This window comes from Nuphar pumila, chromosome 7 (assembly GCF_984573655.1).
Source record: "Nuphar pumila chromosome 7, dmNupPumi1.hap1.1, whole genome shotgun sequence".
NCBI classification, from domain to species: Eukaryota; Viridiplantae; Streptophyta; class Magnoliopsida; order Nymphaeales; family Nymphaeaceae; genus Nuphar; species Nuphar pumila.
Genome location: NC_143255.1, coordinates 20,515,204 through 20,532,929, shown reverse-complemented (window position 1 = coordinate 20,532,929; position 17,726 = coordinate 20,515,204). Strand labels below are relative to the sequence as shown.

The following is a 17,726-nucleotide window of genomic DNA, read 5'->3' as shown; positions in this document are numbered from 1 at the left end:
GAACTGGGATAGGAGTTAATGAGGCAAAAAGTTGGTAAAACTCCCACCTGTTGGTTGGGATGGGAGTTAATGCATTTGGGATGGGAAGTGACATTGCATTCAACTGGCAAGTTTGATTTTTTTTTTGGAAAAATAGGACACGAGGACACAACAAATTTTTTATTTTTTTAATCAACAAAAAAAAACTAACTTTTTGACAATTTAATGTCAAAAATGCATTTTTTATTAAAATAAAATCTTAAAACATTAAAAATAATAAAATAATATTTACATATTGTTCATATGTGTCGGCATCCGTGTCCACGTATCGTATCACGTCCAAGAGTGTCCTTTGATAGACATTAAGTAGTCCCTCGAAACAACCAATCACTCAATACCTTTCAACTTATGAAATCTATATTCATTTTTTATCTCACTGTTACAAAGAATATATTGAATAAATCATACCCCAAACTGCCTTAGTTTCTCTTGAACCACACTGATATTATATTATTAAAAGGAAAAATATTACATACATGGGTTGCCACGTCAGCCAAGTGAAATCAACACTCGCGTGTGCAGAAAAATGGGTTGCCTTCTTTCAAAAAAAATATGGAGAGAGAGAGAGAGAGACTATACTACTTTCACTCCGCTAGGCCGTTTACCCTCCATCGCATCCTTCTTGATCCGGCAGTCCCCACAGAGGAAGGGGCCCTCCCACGGCTTTGAACTCATTGAGAAAATGGTACCGGCATGGACAGAGATACCCTCACTAGGAGCAAGATCAACTTGGCAGATAGCGCAAGTAAACAACCCAGAAGTTGTTTGGGATGTTGAGTCATTCCCCAACCTGAAGATGAATATGAAGTCAAAAAACCAGTAAACCAACAAGAAGAAAATAAATGAAAAATATACGAGAAGAGTAGGGGGAAATAAGGGAAAAACCACATCATAAATGAGAGGCAACACGTATTTAGTTGAAGCAGCAACCTAAACAGTCAAGATACTATACAACATGACATTTCTACAGAGAGTATGCATCTATAACATTGTAGTTGGACCCAGTTCCCATACATGTTAGGGCCCAATGACAGACTAAAGCATCTCTACAGCATAACAATACTCGAGGACGTTTCCAGAGCAAGAGGGTACAAAAAATGCATGGCAGATAAATTTCCAACTAATAAAGTTTCTTCCATTACAACTTGAGCAGGCACATCAAAAACAATTAAACGGTAAAATAACCAACCACCCTTAAATAACCTTCCATCAGCCTATCACCCATGTGGTGAACAGCAATAGACAACAAAAATGTACACTGCTCTAGAATAAGCAAGCTCCAGAGAAGCTTACAGTAAGTGAATCTCCAAGGGACAAACAAAGAAAGCAAGAGAGAGAGAGAGAGAGAGAGAGAGAGAGAGAGAGAGAGAGAGAGAGAAGCTAGTCATAGTTACAGGAAGCTTCTTGCTACATGGGAAAGCTCCCTTCAGAAGCCGATAACTCTTCGCTTCACCGAAAGGGGGGGGGGGGGGGACGCACTTCCGAAATATGAAAAACTCAATTCCCTTTAGTGGGAAGCTCACTTTCTCCTCGTTTTCGAAATTGATTTCCTTTCACTTAACGTTTTCATCACTTGTCATTTCCTACTTACTTTCCCACACTTTCCATGGTTTTCATATTAAAAATAATAATTTTTGTATAACTAGCATACATGTTGGTTTTATATCATTTTATACTTGTGTTCATGTCATTTCTTATTTGATTCCGCCCGCACTTCATATTGCTTTTTATGTGTTTCCTTTTCCTTTTTCATGTACTTGCGTAATCGCTTCACAACTGTATCTCGCTTCCCAGTCCATACTACTTTTCAACACTCACTTCCCTGCTTTTGCTTCTCATATCCATTTTGTTTCCTGGTAATATGTAGCTAGATGAAATTCTGAATTCCTAGTCCTGCATCAGAATAAGCCAGTAAAACATGGCAAGTAGTTGGATTGTTCTACTGGCAGAGGAGAATCTCCTCACCAACATGAGGAGAAGGAAGAGAAAGAAGCCAGAACAAAGATTTGAGCAGAATTTTCTCGTATTGAATTAAGGAAAGAAGAGAAACATTTTCCGGCGACATGAATTGCTAAATTCGTTGTGTGAATCATTGAGAAGATTGCTCTTGAGCAGTGAATCAGATCAAGAAAATAAAATAAGATGGAGATAAGGGGTTTCCAGGAATTAGTAGAACTATCATACAAAACTGGGATTTTCGAAATAAGGAACTAGAAGGTTTAACAATCTCGGTTTGGTATGTATTCCATGTTCAATGAATGTAACTTGTGGAAGAGGAGAAGACAGTAATCTGCATCTGAGCAATAATTCCACAAAAGACAACATGAAACAATCTACCAGTGTAGCCATTCCACAAAAGTCGATAGTTTTTTTTTTCTTAAATAAAAAGCAAACCTTCGCATATTTTAAAAATCCCAGGAACCGTGATTAGATATTATTGCTTCTTTTCTTTTCTCTCTTGTTTTTTGGGTAGTCAAGCTGGGGATAGCCCCTGCAGGTTTTGCACCCTGAGAGCCCACCCTTGCCGTAGTGCAACCTAGCCATCTCTTTCTGTCCTAATGAATACAGTTAACAATGAAATGACTATTAAAAAGAAAAAGTTAACAATGAAAAAGTATAGCAGCCTGCAGGCAACGTTGGAAGACTGGGTATTGTCATCTAACAACCTGACTTCTGATAGGCAATTTCATGAACTCTGATTGACAGGATTACAGTAGGGAATCTAAACTGAAGAAAGTGAAGGCTAAGGATGACAAAAGCCATCCAATTTTGCTGTCCCATATGAAATTTCTTTGTCAATCAAGGAAACCAGCAAGGAAAAGGGTACACGAGGAAGACAGCAAGTTCAAAGATGAGAGAACCACGAACCTAGCCAGAGGCTGCAAACACAATTTCATAGGGCAGTAGCAATAAAAGGTTATGGAGAATGAACATAAAAAGTTGCTGATGATATTTCCCAGAGAAGGTAATGAGGGATCAGAGGTGCATGCAAATCACTAAAGGGGTAATGCAGTCAGATGGTTTGTGGCAGCCAAAACAATTGCCTGTGCCAAATGTTGGAACAGATACACACCACTATGATGATCTAGCAGATGATGCAATGCTTTGATGAACATAGAGTCATCAAGAGAGTGCAGTGCTCTGTGGATACAGAGGACCTCAAGTAGTTAACAAAAACTCTGATTTTCTTCTTTCTAGAACTGCTTAACCTACTGAGCTTTCAGTTCATATTAATCAGATATTTGAAGCAGCTTTTCAGGTTTCTGTTGATTTTCTTACAGTTGCTAAGCGTGCAACCAGATCCCCTTTTTGCTGATGATTGGTTGGCAGAGATCGACAAATCTGAGAAGGCCAACTAGATCAGTCTTCAACTATTCTGGAGCTTGGCAAGATGGTGCTCCTTTTTGGGTTTCCTTTTTCTTTTTTTAGGAAATGGGATTGAGTCATCATACAACCTCTAGTTAACTATAGAAGCAAAGGCATCTAGGATTTCAAAAAATTTCAAAAGACAAAGTTAAAAAAAAATCAATTGTAGGAAATAGGAATGAACAGAAATAGAACCAGATTAGGGTAATAATTACACCAGAAGAACATCATTCTGTATCCGTTCACATTATGATAGCATCGGGAACCTAGAACAGAATGATTCACAGAAGACAGTAAATTACAGATCTCTTCATACAATCGCACCACTATAATTAACAAAATATATCATTCGAAGGGGACTCCTTATCCATCAAGGGAAGAAACATTTGGCACAAAACAAATAAGGGCAGTACAGAGTCACTTAATGCCACGTTTTACAAATGGAAAACTTAGACTTATTTTCCAGGACAATATTGATGAGGCCGAGACGGCCAATGGTAACAGCAGAAACTTCTTGAAACTCATTGTGGATTCAGAAAACTTAGGATATATGGATGGGAAGCAAGTAGGAGTCTGACAAAATTTCAGACAAGGTGAAGTGCCAGAGAAGCAAAGGCCTAGAGGAGATACTCATCAACAAGACTAACAGTAAGATTTTGAAACAAGGTTCATGTAGAGATGAGATCTGATTCAGACAAAACCCATTTTGGTGCACGTGAATCTGACCTGATAACCTATGTTGGTTGTAGGTTTAGGTTCAGCCATTCAGGTTATGTCCAGTGGGAAAAAAGGCAGCTCAAACCCAATAATTTAGACAGGATTTAGAATAGTGTATTTTATATAAAATACTCAAGTAGGGCAGATATCTGACAAGTCACAGCTCAAACCTGGCTTGAATAACATTTGGGCTGGACTCAAGTTGACTTGAATATTATTCAGGTCTTTATTTTAATGCCTGTATCCAGCTGTTTGGATTTAGCTCAGATACCCAACAAAGATTATACCTGTTGACAACCCCAAGTTTGGAGCTGATTTGTCCATCAAGCATCAAGAAATATAATCCACAAGATAACAATCATGTAAAGCAAATATCAAACAGATCTATCCTTTTGTTTAACCAGAAAAAGTGAAAAAAAAAATCTTTCTTTTCTTAGAATATGAAACGAAAAAAATTCAAACTGAATATCAGAATGTGGCAAACTCGGTCATATAAGAAATAGAAAATCAAGAAGTGAACATCGGTACTAAACTATTCAAGTGGGGAATAACAAGCTCATACAAGATTTAGGAAAAACTTCACATATCATGAAATGGAATGTCAAATAACATTGCCATATGCCAAATATATATATCTACCGACAAGTTAAAATTTCTTGGCAAAAGTTCAAAGTGCCATTCAAACGTTTAGTTTTGGAAATGACATTTACAAGTTCAAACCCTTAGGAAAGTAGATAAGATAAATGTTCTGAATGGAATTCTTTGGTTATACCAGATAGCAACATTATTGCTTTCATATTATAACAAAGATTTCTAAAATTTCAAACATGCTCAGGGTTAAACCACATAAATTCTTGTTTTCTATGCAACAAGCCCCCTGCATCTTGGAAATCACAACTTCAAAGGAAAATACAAAGGATGATCATGTCAAAGAGCATAATGAAAACAGAGCAATACAGAATGCTCCTAACTTCAATTGTAGAACTATTCATGAAAAGGCAGTAAAACCAGATATTGCAGAGCAGAAAAGTATTTCCCCATCACATCATGGAAACATGTTCAATTTTCCTCTCGAAGCCATTAAAAACTAATTACACCAAGCCCAAGAGGTACCAACCTTTCTGCAAGCATTGCTGAGCCCTCTTCGAAAAGCTCTTCAACAATCCCCACAGCAGATAGCTTCTTGGATAGTTTATTCACAGAATCATGTGACTTCTTTCTGAAGATGAGAGATTTCAACTTGTTTTGCTTTTTTGTAGGTGACGAGGGTGGAACAGCATGATCAGGTGGAATTATGTCTACAACAATGCAGGTCGTGTCATCTTTCAGACCCCTCGACCGCAGAGCTTCCTGTAAAAAGTGATCAACATAACAAGGGTCAGAAGGAAACTTAGACAATCTGTTCTGCATCCATTTACAGAAAAATAATCAGAAAACAGAAAAAGGAAATTTTTTATTTGGACAGTGTCTTTCTACGTAAAGTTTACATCCTGAGAAAAAATAAGCATAATAAAATAAAGATAGGACACATCGTTATGGCACACTAAGGATAACAAGCATCACCTTGACAACTTGCCTAGCAGCCAGCTCAGCAGGCAACCCGCGGCAGGCCTTTGCAGCCAACTCAGAAGATAAAGCATCCCAAATGCCATCAGATGCTATTATGAGCCGTCCACCAGCATTTGATAGCTGGTAAACCAGATGATGATATTAAGATTCTTAGCATTCCTAGACCACAAATCAAGTAATCCCAAAGAACTGCATGCAGTAAATGTGAAATGGAAATTCGACAACAGAAATTTTGAAGAGGAAGGATAATGAAGAGTCAGCAAACAATGATGCCCAAAGGCTTCAGTATGGTTAAAACTAGAGAAAATAGTCAAGAGAACAAAACGCAGTACCTTTACTTGTTTAACATATGGAATTGGGACGATAAACTCTCCAACATCCATGTCACCTATTGATCTCGAAAGACATAAACCTCCAGGCCAGCAACGAAGAGGACCAACCTGTGAAGGACATTAAAAGTTGCAGAATTTCCATTACCTAATATCAAGCAGTAAAACATTACAAAAAGAAATACTTCACTGTGTAAAATGTCAAACAAGGTCTTCTACTCTCAGTTATCAGATTAAAGTAAACATTGACAATAAAAGTGCCTCCCACCTCGGAACCACCAAAAAAGCTAAGCCTTCCTACTTCACCACCACTTGCAGTTACTCGTTCCCTCCTGCAGTTAAATGGCCAACAAGTATAGATACCCAAAATGGTTAGCATACAATAGGAGCTAAAATATTTTTGATGCACAATATATGAAAAAAAACACCCACTCTTCTGCATTTTCTTCTAGCCTATGATCAACAGTCAGGAGTGAAACGCCACCACCCTGAGAGTCTAAAATGCAGCGGGAGTCTCCAACTGATGCAACCGTCACCGTCCATCCATCAATTATTACAAATGTCACTGTAGTTCCTGAAGTCTCCCCTGGTAAACCCAATTTGGCCAGAGTCAGCGTTATCCCAGATACAAATAAGTTCGTAACCTTGTCTACCCACATAAACATAAAATGGAACTGGAGCACGACTACCCATCTAATTCATATTTTCAAATCAAGGAAGATGTGAAACACAAGATTGGCCTTCACGCAGTCACCAGCACTGCATGTAGTTTTTCTTGGAGAAGGAAACAAGGAAATGGAATGATAATATCAAAAATAGAGGGCTAAGCAGCACTAGGGTTCTTGCCTCTACTTTGGAACTCTTTGTCCGTCTTCACAAACCCTGCAACCAATGCACGGGGTAAAGCTTGAAGCCACTCTTCCCTTCCAAGCCCTCGAGGAATTGCACCCAAAACATGATTTAATAAATTCTCCCGAGTAAATACAGCTGCAGCAGTCCCATTGTGCCCATCAAAGATCTGAAAACCAATTAACCAAATCAACCTGTGTGACATCTTTCTTATAAACATAGACATAACTTCAAATGGAATCATCAAGACAGTCTAGGATCCTCTTCTCCAAACCACCAAAATAAAAGACGAGGGGATGAGTAAAACGAAAAACCACATAACAGACAACTAAGGGCGAAGCATGAGTGACATACGGCGAAAACGGAAAAGTTGGTGGAAGCATTTCCTCGAATTCGTTGGCAATCAGTCTTCACCAGGAAATAGTCCTCCCCCTTTTTAGATTGAGCAGCACAACCGTACCGAACATAAGGCTTCTCCATCTTCTCATTCCTCAACTCCCTGCCGATCAAAGAAGCAAGAGGCACCAGCTGCGTCCGTCTTCCGTCCCTCATCGCTGTCTCCCCTCTCTGTTTCAAGCCCAATATCTCCGAGTCACCCATAATTCTAGACGCCAATACACAGTTTTACCTTTCATATCTGTTTATCAAAATCAAGATAAAACCTCAGGGTTTCGACCGCTTCGTCTATGTAATATACTGCATCAAACATCAAGCATGCTAATTTAAATGACAGAAAAAGAAGGAAAAGACTATTTCCATCCCCATTGTATGTTCTCTATCGTTAGAATGCCTCGAAGTTCTAATTTTCTCCAATGACTAAAAAAAGTCTGACATTTCACATTTAAACTCTCCGATCATTGAGAACACCAACTTCTATTTTTTGACATGAACGACAAACCAAAATCCATGGCCCTTGAACAAACATAAGAAATTTCATCATAGCGGATCCATTTCTTTTTCATTGTTCACAAAAAAAAGGGACGACAAACCCACATATTCCCTCTCAAAATGAATTTTTTTCTCTACATCTAGATCTCCATCATTCAACAAACTACCATGCATGCCGATCATGTGAAGTTGAAAAAAGAAAAAAAATCGTAAACAGTCAAAAAATAAAATGCATGAACTCACACGCATTGCACTCCTCACCTCCCCAAGAAAAACCTTAATCCTTCCTTTCCCCTACACAAAACAAAGGACTCGCCACCTCCGATCTACATCCAACGAAACCAGAAAAGAAGAAGAAATACCGAATCACCTAACCAAATCCATCTCTAAAAAATAGCCGAAAAAGAAAACTCCAACACCAGAGATTTCACCAAAGTCACCACCAAAACAAAACAAAAAAAAATGCCGATAAAAAAAAGAAAGCAGCAGCAACCAAAACCCTAATCATCTCACCAGAATAACAGAGAATATACCGTATTACAGAGCAATTGGGGAGGCGCATTGCACCCATCGATCCCTCAGCCCGAAGAAGAAGAAGAAGAAGAAGAAGGGAACTGTAGGAGGATTGGATCAGAAGTGGGGGAGGAATGAAACCCTAGATCTCACTGGGAAGGGGAAAAGGGGAAGACCTGAGGGTCATGAACACCTGTACTCAATCTTCCTCAACATCATCACCATCATCATCGACAACCATCTTCCTCACCATCTTAAATATTTTATTGATTTTGGCTTGGGAAAAGATTTAAGAGGTAATAATAAAAAATAAAATAGAAACTCTTCTCATTATACGTCGCCACGTGTATGTACATGTCAATTTTTTCCAATAAGTGCGAGTTTGTAAGGCCCTGTGAATACTAAATTTTCTCAAGATTCTAATCATGCAAATCCCAATCGCGACGCTTTCTCAAGTTTTTTACAAACACCATCAAATGTAAAATTGTGATTGTGATCCTTGCTTCACCAAACCGTGTTTGTCTATTGTTCCTAATACGCGTTTATAAGGCCTTGTCAAAATCAGGTTTGCTTGTGATTTTGTGGATGCAAATCACAATCACAACACTTTTTTCCAAGTTTTTACAAGCATGAGAGAGTACAAATTGTGATTGTGATCCTTGACAAAATTGAGAACGTTCTTCCTTTGGAATTTGAGAAAGTTTATCACAAGATTGACCTCGTGACCAACCTTCTCGAGTGTGATGCTACCTTTCAATGTGATATTCAATTTGAAGTGAGCCAAATCCATTTAGGTTAGTCAATAAATCTAGAATGATTGTTTAGTTGGATCGGTTTTCGGAGTAATATAATGGTCTGACTAATAATAGTTTAACAGTGCATTTAAGAAAATTCCTATAATATCAACTTGCAAAAGTAGTGGTTCCACTTGTGTGGTAGGAGCAGTGAGTGCACATCGTCTTGTATCGGGAAGTTACAAGTTCAAATCCCAATGGTATGGTTGTTTAATTGGTGGGTCTGCCTAACCCCAGCTTGCCTATCCAAAACAACAAAAAAAAAATGTGTTTTGCATATTTGGATTTAGTTGCTTGTGTGAAACAATAGCCATCTTCCAACTTTAAATAACAATAAATATAACATATCATTGTTTAAATAAAAAACTATAAATGAATTTGGATTTCAATCTAATGTATAGCCAAATCCAAATTGGTGAAGTTTGCAATGGATTCCCTTACTAAATTTAAAATAAAAACTTTAATCAGAGTTGCATTCAGTTAAGTGACATTTTATTGAACTTCAAGCCGAATACCAACTTGGATTATAAGATATTCAATTAAGTCAAATTTGATAGTACCTAAATCTGAAACCAATTCCACCCGTTTACATCCCTAATGAAATACCCCAAGTCTTTATTCTTAATCCCCTCATTGCCCCTTACCGTACACATTCGCTTATATCGCAGAATGTTCTGTCTTGACCATTTCCCACATTCCAAGGATGGTGCAATCTCTGGTCGTTTCTTCATGTCCAAAATGTTTGATCCAGAAAGCATGCGATTCAAATAAATACATTTGAAAAATAAGTTCTTGATCACCGTGATGCCACGTGGAATGGCAAGACCATAAGTAAGCTGTTACTTACAGCTGCCCCAAGTTGGTTGGCTTAGTGAGGTGGGGGCCGTGGCTGTAAAAATGATAAAAAATATTATTTTATTGGGTATGGTTCGGGTTGGTTTATGTAGTTCTTATCAGGTTCAGATATGGTTTCTCTTATAGTAGACCCGATTAGGTCTAGGTCCAGATGTGATACCATACCCAAAAATCTGGTCTAAGTCTGGTTCCACTTGATCTGAACTAAACCCGACCCGTTGACACCCCTAGCACAAGCCATCGCCTAACATAAGTCCTGGGGCAGGAGTCCTAGCCTTCGAGTTTTACGCTATCGGCATGACTACCAAAGGTATGGCAGGCTGAGCCAGCAAGAACAAGTCTTCGTGTGGGGGTGCAGTTTCTTCGGGTTATAAATCCAAATAAAAAAAACTGTCACTTACAACTGGCTAAAGAAAATACGGCACCTTGATTTTTATGTCTTAATAGTTGTCCTTTTCATATAATGTTTTCCATTTTAATAAAAAAATACCTCTAAGTCGGTCAATAATTTTTTGGTGGATATTTCTTTTGAAAATTAGTCCAATTTATCCGTTGCTTGTCTTAAAGTCGAGCAAAAAGGAAAAAAGAAAAAGAAATGTCAGTGAAAAAGACACGAGAAGGAAATTTTTTTTTTTTTAATTTAAGTAAGCTGCTACTTATTTGAGTCGCGTAGTTGCTTTACCGCCAGTCATTGAAACTCAGGGTTACAGGAAACTCTACTTGTGGGAAACTCGTTTCCTGATTTAAACCATTTTTTAAAACCAGAAACCAAGCATTTTTTAAACTTATGGTAAACTTTTAAAAATGCATGAGAAACTCGTTTGACATCACAAGGAAAACCTAGTCACTTTATATGAGAAAACTCGTTTTCCTTATTAGAGAAACATGTTTTCTGTATGTTTCTTAAACATAACTCTTAATAAGAAATTTGTTTTTTTAATAAAAGTTTTGATACACATGTTATTCAAAATTTTAATTGCTTATTTAAAATAGTATATATGTATATATTATGAAGAATTTAAAGTATTGAATGAAATTGAGATATTTCAAAATTTAATGTAACTACATTATTTTTTTTCTATTTCTTGATTCTATTTAAACCTATGTTGCATTTAAATATTTTATTTAAGATATTCAATATTTTGTCAAAAGCTCACTATGCACTCATTTATATAAAATATAACGAACTTTATAATAGATTTATAGTTGTAGTCAATGTAACCATATTTTTTTATTAAAAAACAAATTTATTAATTCTTGCTAATTATTATAATATCAATAAAGGAATAAAGTTTGTGTAAATTTATAATATTCTCGACACATATTGTCAATATAGCTTACAAATAGTTGTTTGTTAGTAGTTTCATTGATTTTTATGAAATCGTAATTTGAGCAAATTGAGTCTCTTTTGAGTTTTTTTGTAAAGTTAATTAAGTTTTTAAAAACTATTTTTTAAATTCTTAAAAAATCCTTGAACTCTTTTTTAAATTTTTTTTGAAAACCTAATTAGATTTAACCACTAACTATAAATACCAGTTTTTGAGAAGATGAAAATGTTTTTCCCTCTTGGAATTTGCCCCCCCCCCCCACTCTCTCTTCTCTTTATCTCTTCTTCCTCTTCTTTTTTCTATTTTCTCTTCTTAATCCGGTTTTTTTCCTCATTCTTCCTTCTTCTTCTTTCTTCTAAATCTCATCGTCGTCGATTCTTCTTGCCCCATCATCGGAGAGACTAAAAGTTCGTATGATTGCAATGAAAAAGCCACTTCTTCTCAACCTGTCCGTCGGAGGTAAACTGTAAGGTAAACTTCTTCTCCCCCATCTTCGTAGTTATTTTTAGATTCATTGCATGCATGGTAGTTTATTCATCATCATCACATATAGCATAATCTGATTTTTATTTGTTTTGTTCTCGCATCTTAGAGTAGTCATATGCATCGTAAAAATTAGTTTTGTTTTATTTTGTTTCTTGCTTGATCTTCAAGATAGCATAGATTAAAAATATAATTTCTCTAGCAATAGTTAATGCGTAAAACATTATCTGTTTAGTTGCTTTTCAGTGGTTGTCTGAATTTTTTTTCTTTACTGAGTTTCACGCTGGGTCTGTGACCAACGTCAATCACGGCATGCTACACAGCGTGTTCGGCTGACTGAAATCGGCAGCAATGCAACCTTGATCAGTGTCGTCTGATCGACTAGAAACAGTGTGAAATCGTTGTTGACTTTTCTTTAAACCACCAATGTCAATCACGCGGTTCAGCATGACTAACGATGTTTGGTATCCACTGTTTGTAGTTGATACTCATTGGAAAAGCTGGCTTACTCCACAACAATACCTCGATAAGATCAACATTTTCTTTAGGTCGATCTTGAATCAGACCTTGGTATTGCTGATCACGTTCCAGCATGATCCTTCAGTATCCGGCGTGATTGATGCTGGTTTGAGTGTTGGAGTCAAGTTGTCCAGTATGTGATTGTGTGCACTTTAGTTTAGAAATCAATTTTAGTTTAGTTTATATTCTGGTTTTGTTATTTTAGTTATTAACCAATAGGTTAATTCAGCACGTAGGTTTTAGTAATGAGTAATGTTTAATAGATTATTTGATTCAGCATGTTCTTTTACTAGATTGTTTTGAACTTTCTTTTAGTTATATAGTTAATTAGTTCTTGGTTCAGGCCATGCTTTCTCTTCTTAGTGAGTTAAATCTAAATTTACCATGCCTTATAGCAATTCTAGACTTCATGTTTTCTTGACCTCAAATACTTACTCATTGTGTTAAAAGTGTTTCATAGATTATAAGCAATTTAGTTAGTCGTTGGTTTGGTATTCCATTTGTTATTTAGTTAGTTTATTGATTATCTTCAGTTTGTTACAATTTAGTTCTTGTTTGTTAACAGTTAGTTTTACTATTTTGACTTTTAGTGTAGCTCTTATTTCATGTTAGTTCATTGTATATTTTTTTGTGATTTTTCTTCATACTAACCTATGATTTTCTCGTAGTTTTCTTTCATGTTTTGTGTTTTATGTTTTTCTTTTTATAGGAGAGCGTTTAGACGTGCGATGAGCCTCAAAATGAGCCCCCAAAGAGTCCTCTGAGTTTCCAAAAATGTCCCCTCAAGGAGCCCTAAAGAAATAAGAAAACCCAAAAAGACAATCAAAGGACAAGAGTCTCTAAGCACTGAAGAACTTTTCTTTTCTTTTTAGAGTATGATTTATTTTATTTAATTAATTGGGTCTGTAATAAAATTATTAATTATTTTTTGTAAGCCCTCCGTAGAGGGCAACACTCTTTTATTCATTTAGTTAATTAATTTTTATTTTCAAGGCAACAAAAGTAGTTATATGTGGGGTACAAAAGTACTTATCCTATTCCCTAAGTTTGACCCAGACTTCACTACTAGTGTGAACCGATTTTTATGATTTGATGCATGATTTGCCCAAACATTTTTTACCGAAAATATATCTCAAAAATACTCTATTGAAAAAGATGCATCAGTAAGCATTATCTTAGGGACTTAAAAAACATAAGTTTTTCAAATGTTAAGCACTCAAATAAATTATCGATATAAATATGCTAGAAATTAAAAGAGCATTTGAAGACTTTTGTTCAAGCATCTTTAATTGAGAGCTGATATGATCACTAGGAATGATGGGTAAAGATCAAGATAAAGCATCATGGTTTAGAGGTAGCAAAATAAAACCAAGGAAAATTTTAATTTAAGGGCCAACTGTTTGCCTATAATTCTTAAAATGGGTCACACTTTACTAAATTTTCAGTTATGGGCCAAACTTTTTCTGAAAACAGTCAAGTAGGAACCTCAGGTCAACATCTATCATCTTAGAAAATATGTTTTTTTTTGTTTCTTATATTGTTATTGAAAAATTACAAAGTACTCATTGATCCTCATAATAATAAAAAAGAAAGATTAAACAGTTTGAACTCCTAGCGATGAAAGTCACTATTATAATTTGAGATGTGATTTAACTTAAGATAAAGGCAATAATAAAGCAGGCCCTTGTTTGTTAGTTTTTAGGAAAAAGAAGACTCATATTTAGAGTTTTAGAAACATGAGGCTTATATTTGAAATTAGGTGCAAAAGGTTGACCCCTAAATAGAATGTTCTCTAAAACCAAAGTGGCTTTTGAACGAAGATACAAAGCTTTTATTAGGTGCACCTCATAAGGTTTTACATTCCTAGCTAAGGGCAACTGTGGTTTGTCACTAACAAAAAAAAAACTTTCTATTACATTAATAAGCACTACAAGAAAAATGTTAATTAGCGACAAAAATTTGCAACGGAAATAATTCATCGCAAATTTGTGATTAAAATAATCCGTCACAAATTTGTGATTGATTAGCTAGAGAAAATGAGTCATCCTTAAAATTGGAATTAGGGACGGACTTAGCGACATAATAATTTTGTCTCAAAATCTGTCGCTAATTAGCAACAAAATTTTTTTGTCTCAAACTCCGTCTTAGCTTTGAGACTGATGAGCGACAAAAAATTTTTGTCGTGACTTAGTCGCTAATCGGCGACGGATTTTGAGACAGAATTTTTTCGTCGCTAATTTTCCTCATGAAACCCTAATGTGAGCCCCTTTCTTTTCCTTTTCATTTCATCCACCGAGCGTCGTGTGCATCCGTCGACCATCACCGCCTGTCGCCCACCACCTGCCGCCCATCGCTCGTCACTTGCCACCCGTTATCCGTTGTCTGTCGTCCGTCACAGTGTGCCATCACCGCCAACTGACCTCCTCTTCTTCTGCCCCTACCACCGCGTTGGTCGCCATCTCCACCCCCGCTCTCCGGCGACCCACCGACGATGCCCTCCAGAGACCTCGTCCCCCGCATTCGGCCCACCCTCCCTGCCTCGTCGACAACCCCACCTCCCTCTCTGCCCTCGTCCCTCTTCGCCCTCTCTCCTCTTCTGTCTGACCTCCAGCCTCCGACCGGATACTGTGGGAGTCCTCCCCCCACTTGCGACCCTCCCTCGCTGACCTCCTCTTCTTCCTCCCCCTCTCATCTTCCTCCCTCTCTGGCAGCCTCGTTGTGCACTTAATAAGCCACAGAGGGCCGAACCTGCCTTCCTCCTCTCTCTCCCCGACTGCGCCTCCCCTCCCACCGCCGCCCTCGTCCCTCTTCGCCCTTTATCCTCTCCCGTCTGACCTCCAACCTCTGGCCGACAGCCGTCGGAGTCCCCCCCCCGCCCCACCACCACCACCACCACCTGCGACCCTCCCTCATCGACCTCTTCTTCTTCCTCTCCCTTTCATCTTCCTCCCTCTTCGATAGCCTCGATCACTCTCTTCTCCCTTAACCCACATCAGTGACCTTGTCGCCAGTCGTCCTCATGTTTTGATAGCCTCGCTCTGCAGTCGACCCATGGTCGGATACCTTTCGTTGGTGAATCTGCAGGTATACCGCCTCTCTCTCTTTGCCAGGCGGTGGCGGAGCGCTGCCCCTGCTGTATATAAATGTGCATTGCATGTATGTAGCTGAGCTAATTGTGCGATACTTAGTGCTAAGCATCGCATGCGGCTAAAAATACAATGCAAAAAGAAATAAGAAAAAAATGCAAAGGCAAAAGCAATGCAAATCGGGTAAATACCCGTGGTAAGTGCTGCAAGCACATCACATGTTATTTACTTTCTTGGATGCAATACTTTCTTGTTCATACACTCACTTAGTTGTGGATATCTAGGACTGCTTTGTTGGAGTTCGTAGATCATACTGAGCATGATTTGAATGTATGGAAATAGAAGTGCTCTTATTTTTGTAGTTCAAAGTCCATACTAGTCATGGTAGTAGTTAGTGGGATATTGGAGTGTGTTTGTTGCATGTACATGTGTGACATTATTGTAATATGAATGATTAAATATATTGTAATGTTTGACATGACTGTATCCATGCTTGCATAAAGTTATTTTCAAATTAATTATGCCCTCCATGTGAAATTCTATTATGAAAACATGCTTAAATTGAATGTATCATGTTTATAAATGTGATTTCATCTTTCTAACTAACTATATATATATATATATATATATATATATATATATATATATATATATATATATATATATATATATATAATTATATCCACCAACAATGCATGATAAATTTGATATTTTTTTATCGATGCATTATTATGATTATCTTTTAACTAGTGAAGATAATATCCGTAACATTATAGGATAAAATGACTGCAAATCATGAATGAATGTACCGTAGGATAGTTGCTAATGAAGCGTCACTTGAATATATGGATGGTGTTGACAGTTTTATTGAATTTACAATGGCAAGTGTCAGTACAATAGATCTCATCGGTCGAATCAGGTGCCCCTGCACGATGTGTAAGAATAATCAATTTGTAAAACCTCATAGTGTTAGACATCACCTATACAAGAAAGGTTTGTGAGTGATTATCAGAATTGGATGCTTCATGGTGAAGAATTTTGAGACAATTTTGTTGTACGGGTGAATGTGGTGCACGATAATTCATATGTGGATTTTATATTTGATGTTGTATGACCAAAACTGGGTTGTGCTATGAGTCCTAATGATGTACTAACTAGGATAGAGGAAGATGCAACAAACGATGCAGCTAGTAGATTTTATGACTTACTTAGAGATGCTGATGAGCCACTATGAAATGATTGCGAGAGTCACACTATCTTGTCTTCAATTCTTCAACTACTGAATTTGAAGTTAGAGTATAATTTAAGTCAATCATGTTTTGATCGTTTGAGCTCTATTGTAAAGACTGTTGCTCAAAGATGAGAAATTGACATAAAATTTTTATCGTACGAAGATTATGGTCAACGCTCTAAGTATGAGATATCAAAAGATAGACGTTTGTCCAAATCACTGCATGTTGTATTTCAAAGATCAAGAAAATAACAGTTCATGTCCATCATGTGGGCATCCTCGGTTCAAGCCAAAGACAAGAGGCAATGCCAACACGAGGTCAAAAGAAGTGTCATACAAGTCAGTCCGCTACTTCTCTCTCACCCCTAGATTGTAACGATTGTATATATCTTCGATGACTGCTAAACACATGAGATGACATGAAAATAAAGTTTGACATGTTGAAGACAAGATCATGCATCATGTTGACGCGAAAGCTTGAAAGCACTTTGATTGTACTCATCAGACATTCACAATGAAAGTGAGAAATATTAGGTTAGGTTTATGTACAGATGAATTTATTCCATTTTGGGGTAGATCAACCCCATACTCGTGTTGGCTAGTATTTGTCACCCCATACAATCTTCCTACAAGCTTATGTATGAAGCGTCAAAATCTTTTCTTGTTTCTATTGACCCCTGGTCTGACCTCTCTGGGCGAAAATCTTGATGTATATTTAAAGTCATTGATTGATGAACTAAAAATACTGTGGGATGACGGTGTTCTAATGCACGATGCCCCAAAAAAATAAAACTTTAATATGAAGGTTGTTGTTCTATAGACAATCAGTGACTTTCCTGCGTATGGTATGTTATCTGGTTGGAGCATGCATGGGATGTTGGCATGTCCGTACTGCATGGAGAATACAAAATCTTTTAGAATGACGTATGAAATAAAGCCGTGTTGGTTTGATTATCATCATCAATTTCTACCCAGCGACCATCCGTTCTGACGACAAAGGAATGTGTTCCGAGCAGGCACAACTGAAATAAAAGGTACACCTACACAATTGTCTGACATAGAGATTTTAAGACATTTGCGATACTTTTCATATGAACTGCCAGATGCCCGTAGTCCGACGCACTTCTTTGGATTTAGAGATGATCATAATTGGACAAAAA

The 17,726-nt window shown here is 37.2% G+C and overlaps 1 protein-coding gene across 1 annotated transcript; it reads right to left on the bottom strand.

Moving 5' to 3' along the window:
- Positions 1 to 383: 383 nt before the first annotated feature.
- On the bottom strand, positions 384 to 8,509 carry LOC149831444 (putative protein phosphatase 2C 15). The gene is made up of 9 exons (XM_090013900.1): positions 8,291 to 8,509; positions 7,224 to 7,506; positions 6,867 to 7,038; positions 6,453 to 6,606; positions 6,289 to 6,352; positions 6,024 to 6,131; positions 5,686 to 5,811; positions 5,240 to 5,472; positions 384 to 829 (listed from the first exon to the last, which is right to left on the bottom strand). Exons 2-9 carry the CDS (start codon positions 7,467 to 7,469, stop codon positions 613 to 615), a joined length of 1,320 nt encoding a protein of 439 aa, XP_089870026.1. The 5' UTR covers positions 7,470 to 7,506; positions 8,291 to 8,509; the 3' UTR covers positions 384 to 612.
- Positions 8,510 to 17,726: the final 9,217 nt, after the last annotated feature.

Excerpts from the sequence above, each read along its gene's own strand:
- LOC149831444 (XM_090013900.1), bottom strand. The coding sequence starts at position 7,469 with ATGGGTGACTCGGAGATATTGGGCTTGAAACAGAGAGGGGAGACAGCG. Across the intron at positions 7,039-7,223 it reads CCAACTTTTCCGTTTTCGCC|ATCTTTGATGGGCACAATGG; the intron begins GTATGTCACTCA and ends ATTGGTTTTCAG. Across the intron at positions 6,607-6,866 it reads CAAAGAGTTCCAAAGTAGAG|GGGAGACTTCAGGAACTACA; the intron begins GCAAGAACCCTA and ends TGGGTTTACCAG.